The sequence below is a fragment of the Hirundo rustica genome, chromosome 20 (genome assembly GCF_015227805.2).
Source record: "Hirundo rustica isolate bHirRus1 chromosome 20, bHirRus1.pri.v3, whole genome shotgun sequence".
Taxonomy (NCBI): Eukaryota; Metazoa; Chordata; class Aves; order Passeriformes; family Hirundinidae; genus Hirundo; species Hirundo rustica.
In genome coordinates this window covers 9,340,003-9,356,488 of record NC_053469.1, presented here as the reverse complement: position 1 = coordinate 9,356,488, position 16,486 = coordinate 9,340,003, and the positions used below count along the sequence as shown (strand labels likewise).

The 16,486-nt window shown below is 49.9% G+C and overlaps 1 protein-coding gene across 1 annotated transcript; it reads right to left on the bottom strand.

The window, feature by feature from the left end:
* Positions 1–3,341: 3,341 nt before the first annotated feature.
* Positions 3,342–15,840, bottom strand: LOC120761739 (ectonucleoside triphosphate diphosphohydrolase 2-like). Its single transcript, XM_040083353.1, has 9 exons — positions 15,707–15,840; positions 13,578–13,695; positions 11,868–12,018; positions 10,944–11,103; positions 9,293–9,520; positions 7,955–8,224; positions 6,542–6,637; positions 5,398–5,529; positions 3,342–4,214 (listed from the first exon to the last, which is right to left on the bottom strand). The coding sequence occupies exons 1-9, from the start codon at positions 15,818–15,820 to the stop codon at positions 3,987–3,989; spliced, it is 1,497 nt and encodes a 498-aa protein (XP_039939287.1). The 5' UTR covers positions 15,821–15,840; the 3' UTR covers positions 3,342–3,986.
* Positions 15,841–16,486: the final 646 nt, after the last annotated feature.

The following is a 16,486-nucleotide window of genomic DNA, read 5'->3' as shown; positions in this document are numbered from 1 at the left end:
AGCTTTCCTTCACACAAAAGTTGATTTTATCATTCCTCTGTCTCTCTCAAACGTCCTCTTCATTCCCAAGGCACTCCTCTTCCTGGTATGGATCATTCTTTCTCCCTCTTGTTTCCAAAAGAGCCTTCACCCATACTCCAGGCTAGTGCCTGTCTCTCTGCATAGAGGACTTCTTCCAATGCCATGGCCTCTTAAATCCCTGGTCAGAGTGTCTTTCACATCCCACACAGAGAATTTCCATACTGCAGTGTCTTTCCCCTGCATCCACAACACGTTCACAGAGAAGTCTCCTCGCTAATTGATGTCATTTGTGGTGGGAGAAGGCGCTGGCTGTGCCAGAGATTTCCTAAGGCTTTCCGAGGGGTGCTCTGCCAGCCTCCCTCTCGTGACTGATCCCTGGCATTGCACACTACTCCGGGGAGCAGCAGTTCCTGCTCTGTGTTTATCTGACTTGCACAGGGATCCGACAGCATCCGGCTGCAGGAGGGCTCTGAATATCTCACATGGAGGGACCGTGGTCACCTCAGTGTACAAGTACATAGTGATATCTGCACTTAGAAAACACCAGAACACTGCAACTTGCCTGGGTTTGATGGCGTTGTGAAAGGACTTTTATATAAGAAAGCTGTGGCAAAAATTGCAGGTTTTCTGATCCCAGTTCTTCTTCAGACCCGTTCTTCTTCAGTGTGTTCAGAATTAGCTCTTGAAGTAGGAGTGATAGTCCATGAGGTAGGATATAAACATCATATGGCTGCCTGCTTCTCTGGAAAGACACTCAGATACAGGATCAGAGGCAGGATAGAAGAACAACATGAAAATATACTGATACTAAATCCAGCCATCCGTAAAAGGCTTTCCTCTCATCCTCTGAATTTGCACCACAACTGGTTGTGGATTCCAAGGCCTCAACTTGGTTCTCTCCTACCACGGGGAGCCTGGATATGTCAGAATGGGAAGAAAGAAACAACTCAGGCCCTGTGGGTATTGCAGAGTGGAACTGTAGGGAACAAACTATTTTCCTCAATATTCATGGGAATTCCTTGGGACAACCCAGATGGGATGTACTGCTTGAGAATTCATGGTGCTTTGGGATGCCTAAATGACAGTTGAGTCCCAATAGCCAGGAGCGGGTCAGTCACCCTGTTGTGTGTCTGGAGCTAAAATAGAGAAAGTGCTTTCTGGTGTCAGGTTTTGTATCTAATACTTTTTATTTCCTTCTTACTGGTATTTGCTGAAAGCAGCAGAACTGCAGTTGCACATGAACAGACTTTATTATCTGCCAGAAGATCTCAGCCATAGTTCAGCCTGAGTGAGAAGTGAGGACCCTGAGTTATAAACATAAAGAATTTACGGACAGTTAGAAAATCCTCATTATTTATCATTTCCACAGCTGAATTGTATCCAAAGGCCTGCAAGCATCTTTGTTTCAGAGTGAGTTCATCTAGAATCTCCTTTTAAGTAAATTTCTGCTGTCCAGGCAATCTGGGGATTTATTCTGCAGACTTATTGTGGGGCTGACATGAACGAGCTGCTCTATAGAGAGCTGGGTGGAAGGAATATGTTACCAGTATTAGTCTCCTTTCTTCTCACAGGTTCCCCTATGCCTTTTTTTGTTACCAAAATACCAGTTTTAAAATCCCAGTCTATCTTATCAGCTAGTAAATACATTTAGAAATGTTTTTATCTGTCAGAAAAAGAAATGGTTGTAGGTCTTTGCATGGCAGAGCAGTGGTTCAGTGTCAGGGTGGCTCAAGGGGCAGGGATTTAATTCAGTGGCAGGTGTAAGGCAAAGGTGAAGTGTCAGGAGGCCATGCTGAGCTCATTGCCTAATTACTCACTTATTACCTGTGTGGAAGTTCTAAAGCTTCTAAACAGGAGCTTGGGGAAATTCTGTCTGATATCCTTTTCTCTTGGACCCTGTGATCTGTTCCAGTTCAAGAAGGTGCAATGATTGACAGGCCAGAGCACCTGGAGTCCAGGAGTTCCTGGCACCTCACTGGCTTGTTTTCATTTCTGACAGTGGTAGGATTCTTCCTTGGCAGGTTCCAAATCTCAGCCAGGAATCCCAGAGCTCTCCGCTATGCTGTGAGGTCACTGAGCCAGAGCTCTGTTAAAGGATGGCATTTCCAGGTGCAGGATGAATGATCTCAGGAATTTCCCTGGTATTGCTGACTTCATGATAACCTCTTTATTTTTTCTATGCCACCTTGCCTGGATGCCTCCTACCTTCTTCAGATGGTTTGAGCAAAGAACACATCAAAAGGTGTAGGCATGTCTCTCATCAACTAAATACCAGCAGTCAGGTTATCTGAAATCTTTTTCTTTCACTGGAAAGAAAGTGCCTTCAGGGATTCTCATTGTGTACCCCCAGAAGTACACAGCAAAACGGCTCTTGAGCAGAGGCAGCAGCAGCACCCCCATCCTGCTCACTGAAACACTGTGTGTTCACAATAACCCCCCTGCTTTGATCTCTTGCCAAGAACAACACAGACAGTCTATTAAAACATCTTTAATGACACGATATAATTAAAAATATCTAACGTGCAACTCAAAGAAATGAATATGAAGCTTAAGTCTGTTTCCACACCCCTCTAAACTTGACTGGCAGGTTCCAAACCTTCATTAATTGGCCTGAAAATGCATGAATACCCTAATATTATGGGGTGTGTGTGTGTCCTATATTATCAGTTGGGAGCACAAGGGATGAATAATCAGATTTAAAAGGATTTAGGTGCCATGGTAGCTTTAGAAATCTTGCAAGGCACATCACTGCATCTGCGAGCATTTACATTTCTGTTTAAAGTGGTCTGAAAAGCCTTGGAGACACTAGTCCCTGAGGCTCTTGACAGTCTGTGTGTTTTAAGTCTCTGAAGCAGTTGAGAAGTGAGCTCTAAATGCCTTAGTCAAAGGACAGTGTTTGTGAATCGATCCCTTTTTTTCACAGTAATACAGAATTTGTACAGCACCTCACCTTTCCGACGTGCAGAGCAGACCAGAGAGCTGGAATGACTGCCAGGTCCCAGGGGAATCCTGATTATTAGGTCATAAAGTAAGTCTGGTCATGGTCTAATAGGAAAGTGACAATTAGGAAAGCTTCTGTTCCTCAGTCTGCTCTGGTCTAAAGTACAGTGTCAGCTGAGACACTTCCAGAGTCAGCAGGAGAAGCAGGTCAGTGCAAATGAACAAACAGGTGAACCTCAGCCCAGCATGAGCTCAGCTTTAGCAAATATAAAATTAAATGTGTTAATTTGAGTCCTTGCTAAAGAGTTTAAATTGGCAATTTTAACCCTGTGTGGCTGTGACTCATCTGAGACACAAAAACTGAGCTGTGTGCCTGTGCCCTTTGTTTCTCCTTTGATCCTCTGCGCATTTTGTAGAGGCCAAGACTAAGGAGGATTGGTTTTGAAGGATTCCTGGTCAGCAGGAAGGGAGACATGGCCATCATCACTGAGATGGAAGCACAGACAGATCTGGCAGAAAATAACCTGCATTTTCCCTGGAACATGGAAGCAGTGGGCTCTTATATTCTGATTGTATTTTAATACCCTTCCAGTCTTCACTAATGGCAGTACTGCAGGTATCATCTCTCAAGAGACCACAGAAGAGGACAGAGCACTTTTTTCAGACACCCCCTCTTCTGATTTGACAGGATTATACAATATTAACTTCACAATAGCTCAGGGCTGGCCTGCCTGCCTGCAGAGGCATCATTTCATGTCTGACATGAGTAATCCCAGCTGTAGCCCAAGGAAGAGCCATGCAGGCTGTTCTTGTTTGGAGAATGAATAGCTTGCCATCCACCAGGAATCACAGACTTCCTGTGGAGCAGGATCCATTGTCTCAAAGTACAGTAGTGCAAGTACCAGCAAGCTGCTGGGAGCCCTGCAGGAAAATCACTTGCATCCTCCAGTGACTTACACCTCTGTGATTTCTGTCTGGACCCCGTTAACTGTGCTCTGACAAGAGTCTTGAGTCGCAGAAAACCGTCAGTCATCAAAAACACTGCTGTTCCTGTGACTGGAGCCGCTCTCCTTGACCATCACTCGGTACGAGATGCGCATGAAAGAGCCCATGAGCAGCACGACGAAGAGGATGAGGAGCAAGGACCAGACCCCTGGCTCAATCCCCTTGAGGAAGCTTGGGCTGTCCTGGTGGATGGTGCTGGTCAGACTCAGCAGGTACCCAAGAGTCCAGCCAGATGATCTATCACCCATCTGTTGACATAAAAAGGACAGGTGAGAAGAGAAGGAGATGGCCTGGGCCCCAGCTGTGTTTCTGTGCATGGGCCCAAGGCTTTGTATGTATTTTCTGAGACTGATCCACGGATTTGGCTTGCAATTAGGAATTGCCCTGAGTACACCAAGAGGCCTTAATGGCACTTCCACACACACCTTTGCCCATGGGCACAGGCACTCTGGCCTGGGCACCCCTCTCTCCTGAGCTGTGCTGTACGGGAGAGCAGTTCTCTGCTTACTGATGGGGTTTTTTTTACTTTACATCTGCATTGTGGATAGATATCTCTCTGGCCCTGGCTGAACCTCAGACCTATGGTTTAGGTTGCTTATCTCTGTCTTCCCAGGCTGGGCTCCCTGGGGGTCCTGGACTACCTCATTACCTTGCCTTTTCTGATGGTCACTACTTGGCCATGCTGAGTGGGATCATGGCTGTGATTGTCAGCTGTGAAGAGGTCTGGGTCTGGCTTTCTTTTCTTTTGTGAAGGGAATGACCTGAATCAAATCCCCGTGTCCTTAGGGCCTCCAGATCATGGAGGAATTTCAGACCTTATTAGAGATTCGGTTACATTATTCAATATTAGGAAGGAATTGTTCCCTGGGAGGGTGGGGAGGCCCTGGCACAGGGTGCCCAGAGAAGTTGTGGCTGCCCCTGGATCCTAGGCTGGATGGGACTTGGAGCAATCTGGGATAGTGGAAGGTGTCCCTGCTCATGGCTAGGGGTGGAATGAGAGGAGCTTTAATTTCCCTTCCAATCCAAAACCAGTCTAGGATGCTATGATGATGAGGTATTTGTCAACCCTCATGAGAATAAAGGTGGTTGCAAAAAGGTAGGGAAGCACCTTTTGGCTCAGGAAATGTTATCAGCAGCTTGTCCTTAGCATTAAGTGGAGATCAAGCTGTACTTCCTTCCGTGCCAGCACAGGTTTCTGAAGATGGCGTTGATCCAGAGAAGCTTTTTGACTCCTGTCTTTTTCAGAGAGGACAAGTGTCATCTCTGGCTCTCTGACACTGGTTTTCTTGTTTATCACAACTATGAATTCATTTTGCAAAACCATCCTGCTGGAGAAGCCCAGCTGGTTAGGGCTTGTCAGTGTGGGAACAGGCTGGCTGTACTGGGACCAGCCCTCCTGCTAACTGGGAACACTGTGCTGTAGGAACTGACCTTCTGGAATGCAGTCCAAGCAGGCTGGTCAAAGTCAAGTGTGTATCCTCTTGTACTGAGATGGAAGATGAAGGCAGACACAGTGCAGTAATCAACAAGTGTATCCAGGCTTGCTTGGGACTCCCTAATTAGCTGGTGTCATTTCCAGAAAAAAATAAAAGAAGATGGGGGAGAAAAATAAAAGAGATAAATACTCAGTAGCTGAATTTCAGGCCTGCTACAGCTTCTCCTTTCCTGTTCTGAGACTGACTATGGGACTGGAGGAGAGGTTGTGTCTGCAATCCTGTGCAGATTGAAACCACATTTCGTGCATTCACTGGGCTGTGGGGTAGAAATCAGTGTCATCTGTTACTGCTTTTTCCCCATCTTATTAAGCCAGATCCAAGAGCAGCAGGACTGACAGCCAGGTTGCCTTGCTGGTGAATTGCTTGGTAGGATTGATTCCCTGCTCTCTAATTAAGTTGAGCTGATGCTGCAGCCTTTCTCCCAACTGGAACATTGGGATCTTTCTCTTCCTTCCAGAGGAACATGCTTTAGGGGACTGCTTATGGGCTCATTAAAAAACCCTGGAGAAACCGTCCCATTTGAATGTTACTGTGGATGTTCCACCGGTGTAAGTGTAAATGAGGGTGATCTCACAACCACCAAGTGAGGGAAAAAACTGACAAACTTCCCCTGGCCTGGGCTCCGTGGGCCCAGGTGAAATGGGAACAACCCTGGAGTCTGAGTGGACTTGTCCCTTGCACTTAAGGACAGAAGGATAACAGCAAGAACAAGGTGATGTTCAGGAGTGAGTAGACAGCCTTTCTGTTTACTCCTTAAAATACTGTAAAAGGTATTTGTGGCTTTTCTTTTAATTAGGTTGAGGTGTTTCCAGCAGCAGCTGGGATTTGAGAAGAATGAGTAAGTGGAACCTGTTTCCTTAAAGTGAAACAACCCCACCTCCAAAAAAAAAAAAAAAAAAAAAAAAAAATCACAGAAAAACCCCACAAAAAACCAAACCCCACAAAATCCAGATAAATCCAAATTTTTTCTTGAGGGAGCCTGTAAGTTACAGCTCTGTCAGTCTGAGCCCTAAGGGCTTTTGCAACAAACTGTTACTTGCTTCCCACTCTCCCTGCACACCGAGTCATTCCACAGTTACCTCTTTGACGGACATCCCACACAACCTCTTGACAGCCTGACCCAAGTCAGGAGAAGGTACAGTTCCTCTCATGAAGTCCGTGGCCTCAGAAACCACCTACAACAGCAGCAGAAATAATCATCAGGTGGGGCTGTGCTGTGTCCTTGCACTGCACACGAGAAATTACCCCTGGGGAAGTGAGGGGCAGTGGCTGGGCACTGCCAGGGTGCCCTTGGTGTGCAGGGTTGGTTCCAGTGCCTTGGCAGGGCTCAAGGGACATGAGCAGAGCTGTTGCTGTGTGGAGATGGAATCAGGTCTGTTCCCAGTGTGCATCCAGCAGCCTTCCTGGCCCTGCCTGGATAAGTAGACTGGTCATAGAATCAAAAAATCATATTGGTTGCAGAAGATGTCTAAAATCAAGTTCAACCATTAACCCAGCACTAAATGATGTTCCCAAGTGCCACATCTACACAGCTTTTAAATCCCTCCAGGGATGGTGATTTCTACCACTGCCCTGGGCAGCTGCGCCAGGGCTTGACAACCCTTTTGGTGAAGGAATTTTCCCTAATATCCAGTCTAAACCTCCCCTGGCCCAGGCTGAGGCCGTTCCCTCTCCTCCTGTCCCTGTTCCCTGGGAGCAGAGCCCAACCCCCCCGGCTGTCCCCTCCTGTCAGGGAGTTGTGCAGAGCCACAAGGGCCCCCTGAGCCTCCTTTTCTCCAGGCTCAGCCCCTTCCCAGCTCCCTCAGCCTCTCCTGGTGCTCCAGCCTCTTCCTCAGTTCTGTTCTCTTCCCTGGACATGCTCCAGCTCCTCAATGTCCTTCTTGCAGTAAGGGGCCCAAAACTGAGCACAATATTCATGGTATAACCTCACCAGTACTGGGAACTGGGAGATGATCCTGATGCTGATTGGCACCATGTCCATGGGAGACTCAGGAGCAGGGAGCTGGGGAAAATTCCATAGTTACCCTCCCTGGAAATGCACTCAGCTTGTCGTAGGAGCTTGAGCTACTCCTGGCTTAACAATCCAATTACTTTGGCCACTAAATCCAGTTTCTCAGGTAGAAGGGTGCTTGTGGTGCAGCATGACCAGAAGTTTGCTGAGAGAGGGGCAGAGGATCTCCAGCTTTCCCACAGACCTGGTGTGGGAATACCTGCTCAGCACACGGCTCCTGACTGTCCCATCCCTGCTGGCTCCCTGGAGCCCCAGCGTTGGTCTCAGCAGCAGACACTAAAGTGACATAGATGAAAAAAGCTCCCCCACAGTCACTGTGGGAAGCCAGTGGTCCATGTTTGAACAGCTGTGTGGCAATGAGGGAGAGGGGGCAGGAGTGTCATGGTCTGGGTGTTCCCACTGTATTTATTAATGGTCAAACTGGTCCCATTTCATGGGTTCCTCATACCAGTTGCTTATCCCAGTGTAAATGAGAACTCACCAGAAACCTGGTTTGAAGGGGCTTGGGAGCACTGCTGAGGGAATGTCTGAAGAAGCTGCAGGAAGAGGAAGAATTGAGCAGGCTTTGCACGAGGCTCATGCAGGCTGTGGGATTGCTGGAGCCTGTGATGTTGAAGACCTTCTTGGGGCCAGGGATGTCCCGTGTGTCATCACTGGCAGCACAAGGCCCATGCACTGATTGCCACTGCACTTCCTGGGAGTAGGTGAGGGGCCAGCAGGGATTGGACACGGTTTTAGCACTTCTCTGCTCCTGGAGGCAGAATAAAACAAGGACAGAGGTAGCAAGAGAGGACACTGGTGTCCCAGTGCTTCACACAGGAAGAGAGAATGTAACACGGTTAGGAAGGTTACAAAATGTAACATGCTTTCCCCAAGCAATGCTGAGATCGAGCAGGGAGGCGCTGAAAGCTTTGCCAAATCTTATGGCATCGAGTCAATCACGAGGCCCAGCCAGGTCCCAGCTCCTGCTGAGCTCAGGGTCAGTGCAGTGACCGGATCTGCTGAGAGGTGATGAGTCCCAGCCCTATCCACCCTCCCTTAGAGCACAAATACAATTTCATGCATCCCATGCTCTTTCTAGCTGCAAGAAGGACGCTGTTCTGATCTGCATTCCAGATGGTTCAACCTCACAAAAATCTGTGTTTCTTATCTCTAGCAATTTCCCAGTATAACTGTGGTGAACTTGGTGTCCACTGTGTGACATTCAGGCCTCAAATGAGGGCAATGGGGTTTATAGGGAGGAAAGTGAATGGGCAGGGGACAGTTAATTTTTGAAAAACACAGTTTTGATGAGGACTAAAGTGATTCTTGAGTTTGTACCATCCTATACCACTTTTTTCCTCCACCCCACTCCCTAAGTGAAATAAAGTTTGGAAGAACAAAAACACCTGCATGTTTTCAAAATTAAATAATGCTCTTTTAAAGATGTTTCAGGCTAAAAGTCAGCAAAGGAAATACCCCAAATGGAAGGTCCCAGTTGGTTCCTGGGTGTTCCCATTCTAGGATGGAGGAGCAGTTCCTGGGAACCAAGGCAAGCCTTTCCTCTCCTCACTCTGAAGGTGATGTTGACACCTCAGAGAGTAATTTTGTCCTTGTGTTTTAAGTAGGAGCCAAATAGAACCTGTAAGTAGGAAACCCTTGAACTGGTGCCTGTGTGTCTGCTTCGAGGAAGAGAAAGTTTTACAAATGCACTGTGTTTTTCTAATACATGCAAACAGCCTCTAGTAAAGAGGGATTGACTTTAAAGTGATTGACACTTTGCCCATTACCACACCTCGTGCAGCTGTCATTTAGTGATGTTGTGCCCCTGAGCACTCACCTGGATGAGCACCGAGAGCAGCCTGCTGCGGAGCTGCTCTGCACCGTGGCAAGGGCACTGGCGGGTGTGCACCCTGTGTGTCTGCCCGTAGAGCTGCAGCCTCACTCCCTCCTTTGGGGCCTGCTTCTCTTCTTCCAGCTCAGAAGTGAGCTGTGCTGAGCTTCCTCCCACAGACAGGACTCCTGCCATTCCCTTCCTGGAGGGGACCAGCTGTCCTCGCCAGTCATACTGACCCAAAAAGAACAGGAGAGGTCAATCCTTGAGACTTCACCTCGGACACAACCAAGTGCCAGCATTAGCACACACGGAGAAAGGAGCTCGATGGTGCCCCCAGCCCAACTCCTTTTTGCCCACAGGACATGATGCTGAACCAGTGGCTTTGGAGGGAACAGAGGAGCCATTGTACAGGCACTGCCACCTGCACAGAGCCTTCCCACAGCCTGTGGGGGCAAACAGGGCTGCCCAGCCTGGATGGCTGCACCAGGCAGCGGTGTCAGCAGGCAGGAGAAGGGGACAGTGGAGACGGTGCTGGAGAGTGGCAGGGACATTTCCAAGAGGGCACATAATGGGTTTTAAGTGCTTCCTTGAAGCTAAAGTGATCCTTCTGTCAGAAGAACCCTGTGGCATCATCTCCTGCAGTCTTGCAGAACTGACTTTGGCGATGCCGAAGCTGGCAGGACAGGCAGGAGAATTTACATGGGGTAAACACTCTGTGCCTGGCTGGGGGAGGCCGTGTTGCTGTCAACAGGTCTGACAATTCCTTAACCAGTGTGTGTTTGCTGCTGGTTATCAGAGCTGCTTTTCACATCCCTGGCGAGGAATAACTCAGTCTAACCCACCTTTCTCTTGCTGTCTGAGTTTTTTTGAGACCCTTTGGCTTGAGAAGAGATGGGTGAAACAAGAAAACTGAAATTACTTTCTTTTTTTTGTTTAGAAGGTGCCTTCTAAATACAGTGCAGGCCTCCTTGGTCTCACTGGTGTCTCGCTGAGAGAGGCTTTTGCTTTGGCAGCAACAGAATCTGCTTCTCTACCATCCATAAGACACAGCTGGATTCCAGTGGCAATCCCACAGCACTCCACAAACAGCAGCAACTCCTGTTTGACAGAGGCACTGAGCCACAGCTGCAGTGGAGTTCTTGGTGATGCCCCATGGCCGGGGGTAAGGTCATCTACGAGAGCATCCTGGATGTGCTGGCCAGAAAGCCTCACATCTGTTAGGGCAACTGCATGGATGCATTCATGGAAGGCCAGAGCAGAGGTTTGGTTCTTCAGCTTAGTTATGACCATGGAATCACAGAATGGTTTGGGTTGGGAGGAATACTAAAGCTCACCTCATTCCAACCCCCTGCTATGGGCAGGGGCACCTTCCACTATCCCAGGTTGCTCCAAGCCCCGTCCAATCTGGCCTTAGACACTTCCAGGGATGGGGGCATGGGGCAGCCACAGCTGCTCTGGGCAACCTGTGCCAGGGCCTCACCACCTCACCTACCAGCTGGTGCTGCATCTAAGCTGCCTCCTCTGAAAGGCAGTGCAAGTTGTGCTGAAACGTTGTTTTAAGTACAGGGGTTACCCATCCCACCACTTGTCTCTGTGGCTGTCTGTCAACAGGAGCTGCTCAGCCCAGCCCTGTGTGCTCCACATCATCCTTTACCTTAAAGAAGTTCTCCAGGACGTAGTTAACAGCAACCCAATTGAATGCCTCTTCCTGTGGGCTGGACAGGATTTGTGCCCCTAGAAAGTTGAAGGGGGATGACTTCAGGGTGCCAGTCAGAGCTGCAAGGAGACTGTCAGAGAGGATGGGATGGGTGAGGCTAAACACAAAAGAAAAAGAAGACATGTTTGATGTTACAGTACCCTGCCAGGAGCAGCCTGCAGTGGGGGCACACTGCAGGGCCTCTGCTGTGCTCCCTACTTTGGGTAGTAGCCCAGAGACACAATGACAATCCTACTCCTGTTGCTGCTTCCCTCTCCCCACACATGGCATTGGAGGCAAGAACAGCAGAGGGATGGTTTGAGCAATTGTGCCACCATTTCAGAATTTAGGACTTTTGTACCCTCTGTCAATGAGGAAATCCTCTGGCCCCTAACCCACTGGCCTGCTCCCCTTCAGACCTTACTTTTCCCCAGTGTCTAAAAGGAGATAAAAGTCCCAGTAATGTGGTGACTGAGAAGAAGATCCACAAAAGTGTGTGTAATAAGGTGAACCTTCCCACCACCATTTCCAATTTGCTGACAGGAAACACTCCTGCAAGCCCATGTGGGCTGTCACACAAACTGAAAACATCTGAGCTTCCAGACTGATGGGTGTTTTCCCAAGCACTAATTGTGAAAGTGTAATTGTGAAGGAGACACGACCGGCCTGGCAGCAGTTGCAGGACTGTCATCTTCATGGCTGCCTGGGGCAACACGTGGAGACACGGCCATGCCATGCTCCTCTCTTCAGGGCCTGAGGAAGGTTTACCTGACTAGCAGATTGGGGATGGCTCACACTGCAGAGCACACAGGGTGAGATGCCTGCACAATGATCCAGTGATGTGTGCTGATCTCTGCATGTGGCCTTGCAATATTCACTCACTTCAGCTGCCTCATGCTGGCGGTGGCTCCCAAGTACAGGGGGGTTTGGCTGTGCTGCTCTGCTGGGATCTCGTTCTGGGCCCAGTTCAAACATGGCTCCAAGCTCTTCCCAGCTTTCTGAGGAGAATCTGAGTAGCTGGAGATTCCTGGACCTGAGGAACACAGAACAGAATGGGATTTTAAGGGAAGTTATGGGAGAACTGTGAGAGCTGTTACCCCAGAGATCGCTATCCTAGGATGTCATTAAGACAGAATCTGTCACAGGTGGAATGAAGGAGGTCTTCCAGGTATCGATCCCACTCCAATATGGAACTGGGACCAAAACACATGTGCATAGAAATCCCAAATTACACTAAGACTCCCCTAGCTCTGCAGCTGAGATATCCATACCAGCCACATGACTGCTGTTACAGCTGAAACTGTCAGTCCACAGAGGAAGAAATGTGGCTTAAGTTGCTATAAAAATAAAGAAAGGACACACAGAAGCTGATGTGTCACCTATCTCCTCCAGCCACCAAGCCCCTGCCAGCAAGCAAGACCCCCGTGCCCTGGAGGAAGCCAGTGCTCTGCAGAGGGAAGCTGTGTGCCAGCCTTGACTCATTTTTCCAGCAAGTCAGTGGGGTCCTAAATGTTGGTTTTGAACTGCTACCCAGGAAGAGCCTCCCTTCCCCACTCTCCTGATTCCCTCACCACATGCTTTGCTCTCTGAGGCCCTGTGCAGGGCTGAGCTGCAGTTTCCTTGCAGCCCCTGCAGGGCTGTGGCTGTGCAGCCATGCAGACAGGGCCACTCTCACACACCTGGGCTGGAGACCTGCCCGGGCCTCTTGTGCTGCTGCTGACAGCAAACTGCCTCACAGAGCTGCTGCTTAACCCAGCCGTGAATGAGGGACACAGACAAGGTTTCAGCGAGCCCTTCTTGCATCTTCTGTGTGTGATTTGTGTTGTTTACAGCCTGCAAGAGCACAAACCCCATTCCCTGCTTGCTGTGCAGCTGCCCTCCCACAGCACACTGCTGCTGAGGGCTCAGTCCTTCCCAGCGTCCTGCTACAACCAGGCTTTAACATCAAAGAAAGATTAGGAGATAGGGAAGGAAAACCCCATGCATTAATGCATGAAACCCTCTCAGCTGGCATTGGTGGGGCCAAACTGATTCAAATTCATGAGGAAAACCCCCAAAATTCTCTGAAACATGACACCTAAAGGCAAGCTGAACTCATGCTTGTGCTGTCAAACACCACACAAGGGATTGGAGTCTTTGCTGTGTTGTGCTGCAGCTATCCCACTTCCTGGCCAGGGCACAGTGAAGAGGAGGCAGAAGATAACCAGGAGTCACCCTGCAGTCAGATTTGTCTCCATTGCTGTTCACTGCCTCTCCTGGGTGAGAAGCTCCAGCAACCTTGCCTCTACCACTGATCCATAAAAACACCAGGACAAGCCTCATCCTCTCTGTGTGCTTCCCTTGCCTGCAGCAGCCCCAAAATCCTGACATCTGCTACTGCCAGGAGCCTGATGTCCAGCTGTGTGTGGCTAAATCTGCCCAGCTGAGAAGAGCCATGCTGAAAATAAGCAACCTGTGCTTCACTATTTCCATGCACAGCTGGGTGATGAAGGAGCCGAGGAATTTGTGGCACTGGTCCATGCACAGGTCTCTGTTTTTCCATCTATCCCATGCCAGTCCCACAGACCATAGAGCAGGAAATGGGCACCTTACCTTGCACAGGACAGGAGCTGCATCCTCGGATCACCCCGCTCTGGTTTGCCTTGGTGGCTGTCCACTGGTAGATGAACAGGATGGTGCGGGATGGGCCGGCATCCAGAACAATGCCATACTGGAAAAACCCCAAGACATTCTACTGAAAAACACTACTGAATGCATGCTGATTGACATTGTAGGGTTACCCAGCATATGTGGGTATTCTGGGTGACCCCTGGGCCTGCACTGCAGAGTTTGAGTTTGCTTGTTACGTCCAAAGAGCAGGTGAAGCCAGAGGGTGATGAGGATTTGCAGGGAACCGTCTGCATTTTTTAATATACATGAGGAACAGCAGGAGTGGAGGAACGCCCAGAAACACATCAGCCATACAGTGGCATGCACTGGAGCTGCTCCTGAAACCAGGCAGAGGGCTTCCCCTGAGAGCTGAGCCACCTGGAACTCAGGAAAAACAGGTCCTAAAGCAGTGGGAGATGGCACTATACAAGTTCTCCACCGATTCTGGGACTCTGCTGCTGATGGGTTTGCTGAGCTTTTGTGCAGGAGTTGGAGGGCTGCAGCTCGCCTGTCCTGAGGAACACGGGTATCCTGTGTCTCTTTGCTGTCCCGCTGCAGCAATGATGTGACACAAGCTGGGTTTGCCCTGATGTGACAGAGCTGTGGGAGCTGCAGGAACCAGCACAGACACTATACAGCACAGCAGCCCCTCAGAGATGATATCTTGGCAGGAAGAGCAGCAGCAGTGAACATGACCAGCTCAGTCCCTTGTCCACTCTGCTATTGCCCAAGCCAAGGGCTCTCTGTGTCTGTCCCCAGTGCTTGTCTGTTTGCTGCTGACCAAGCCTTGCTGCTCCCAGTATAAGAGGGAGAGCTAGAGGAGGCCACTGGACTATCCTGCAGCACAGCTCTGGATGTCTCCACACAGAGACAGCTCCAGAGCTAGCCTAGGGCTCCTCTGCCCCTTATTACACGACCCCAGTCTGGGATATCTCCTACACAGACGGGAAGGGAACTCACGAGCTCCATGGCAGTGCGTGGTCGAAGCTGCATCTCACACACAAATAGAGCTGTGACTGTGTGGGAGGAGAAAGCTCCTGAGAGGTTGATGTTAAATGCCACCAGAAGGGTTTCAGCACCAGATAGAGCTGGCTGCAGCCTCTGAGCCAGGCTGGCTGCCGGCTGCCCTCCTGCAGCTCCCAGATGCACCAGTCCTGCACCCAGGCCACCGGCTGGTGGGGCTGGGCTGGAGCAGCAATGCGGAAGGAGGATGGAGCTCCCTGCCCAAGCCTGCTGGCACCCTCCCACATCAGGGACAGCTCGGATTTCTAGCAGGGACATGTTGGCTGCCGCAGAAGAGGAAGAAAGGAATGGCATTGGTGGAGAAACATGGAATTTTTTTTTCCTCCTTCAGAAAATTAGAGGCTGCTGCTGAGAGCGCAAGGGAGAAGGGGAGGGATCACCACATTTATGTCCAGCTCAACACCAGGAAAGGACAGAACGCGGAGCAATAAGGGGGTTTTTAATGCAGTTTTATTTCTGAGAGGAACATGGACGAAGGGTGCTATCTAAATGTGCAGGATAACTTCCTTCTGTTGGGTTAAACCATGGTGTCCCACTGAGCTCAGCTCAGAAATGGGAGCATCAAGAGACAGAGCAGTGGGCATTAACCCCCCTCCCCAGACCTGACCCAGCTGTCAGGAGGACGCTGGCTCTTTGATTGAAATCAAGGTAGGACCAAAGAGAAGAAGGCATGAAAGACACTTTAAGATAGAAGCAGCAGTTCAGGGGCACATTCCTACTGACTTTTGAGAGAGACCTCACTCTTTCCCTGCACTGACACCACATCTTTGTTGCTCCGGGGCAGCTCCTGGCATGGGCTGCTCCCCTCAGCCTGCCCTGAGCGTCTCCACTGATCCATGGAACATATCCAGCCTGTATTCCCTGACCAATCAAAGGGGTGAGCTTGTTTCTGCTTCGAAAACCTACAGCATCTTGGAAGATGCCAACCTGTCCTGACAGTCTTGTTCCAGTTCCCTCCTGGGTTTGTAAGGAGCTCGGTAATAAAATAATGTCAAAAGCAACAAACCAGCCCAGTTCAGCTGCCTGTCTCACCCCTTGAGAGCCCTTACCTTGGTCCTGAGCGGGGCCATGGGCACATCTTTGGTGGAGACACAGAGCAGCACGATGCCCGTCAGCCCCGCCACGATCACCAGCCAGGGAGGAAGGAGCTCACGCCAAGACATGGAGAGCTTTCTCCCTTCACGAAAGAGGAAGCAGCAAACTGACACCGGCTGCTTTAACAACCTTTAAAAAGAGCAGAAAGGCGTGGTCGGGGCCAGGCTCTGACTTCAGCCCAGCCCCAAGCCACAGGGACCACAAGGACGCGTGGGCCTGGCTGGATGCGTCAGGCAGCTCTTCTTTCCCCTCCATCGCTGCCGTCCGTAAATAGCAGGAGGGCTCCGTGCCCGTCCCAGTGCGAGCTCTGCCACGGCACCGCTGCAACCTCGAAACTGCCCCAGGCAGCGGCGCTGAGGTAAACAGAATGTGGGGTGAACTCAGCTGTGTAATAAGAAGAAAGCGGGGAAAGCTCATCCCTTTGGTATTCCACATCTGGCAGTGTGAGCTTCCAAATTAGAAGCGGGGAAACTGCTTGTCATTGGATTTACTTTGTTTCTGAGGGCCTGAGCCCCCCTTCCTGCCAGCCTCCTTGCGGAAAAGAACCAAGGCTCAGGCTTTATGAAACACATTCCCGCTTTCTCCTGACAGTGTCACAAAGTCTCATCCCCGAAAATGGAAATTCTGAAGAAAACTCTGTGGCTGCTTGCACTGAGGCAATTAGCTGATTGCTCGTGTCCACAGCCTGGTCATGGATCTGAAGAGCAAACCAGCAATGGGGAAAAGAACACTTC

Coding starts and splice junctions, on each gene's coding strand:
- LOC120761739 (XM_040083353.1), bottom strand. CDS start 15,820: ATGTCTTGGCGTGAGCTCCTTCCTCCCTGGCTGGTGATCGTGGCGGGG. Junction 12,019..13,577: donor CAGCTCCTGTCCTGTGCAAG/GTAAGGTGCCCA, acceptor TGTGTTCCTCAG/GTCCAGGAATCTCCAGCTAC. Junction 4,215..5,397: donor CTTGGACTGCATTCCAGAAG/GTCAGTTCCTAC, acceptor TTATGTCAACAG/ATGGGTGATAGATCATCTGG.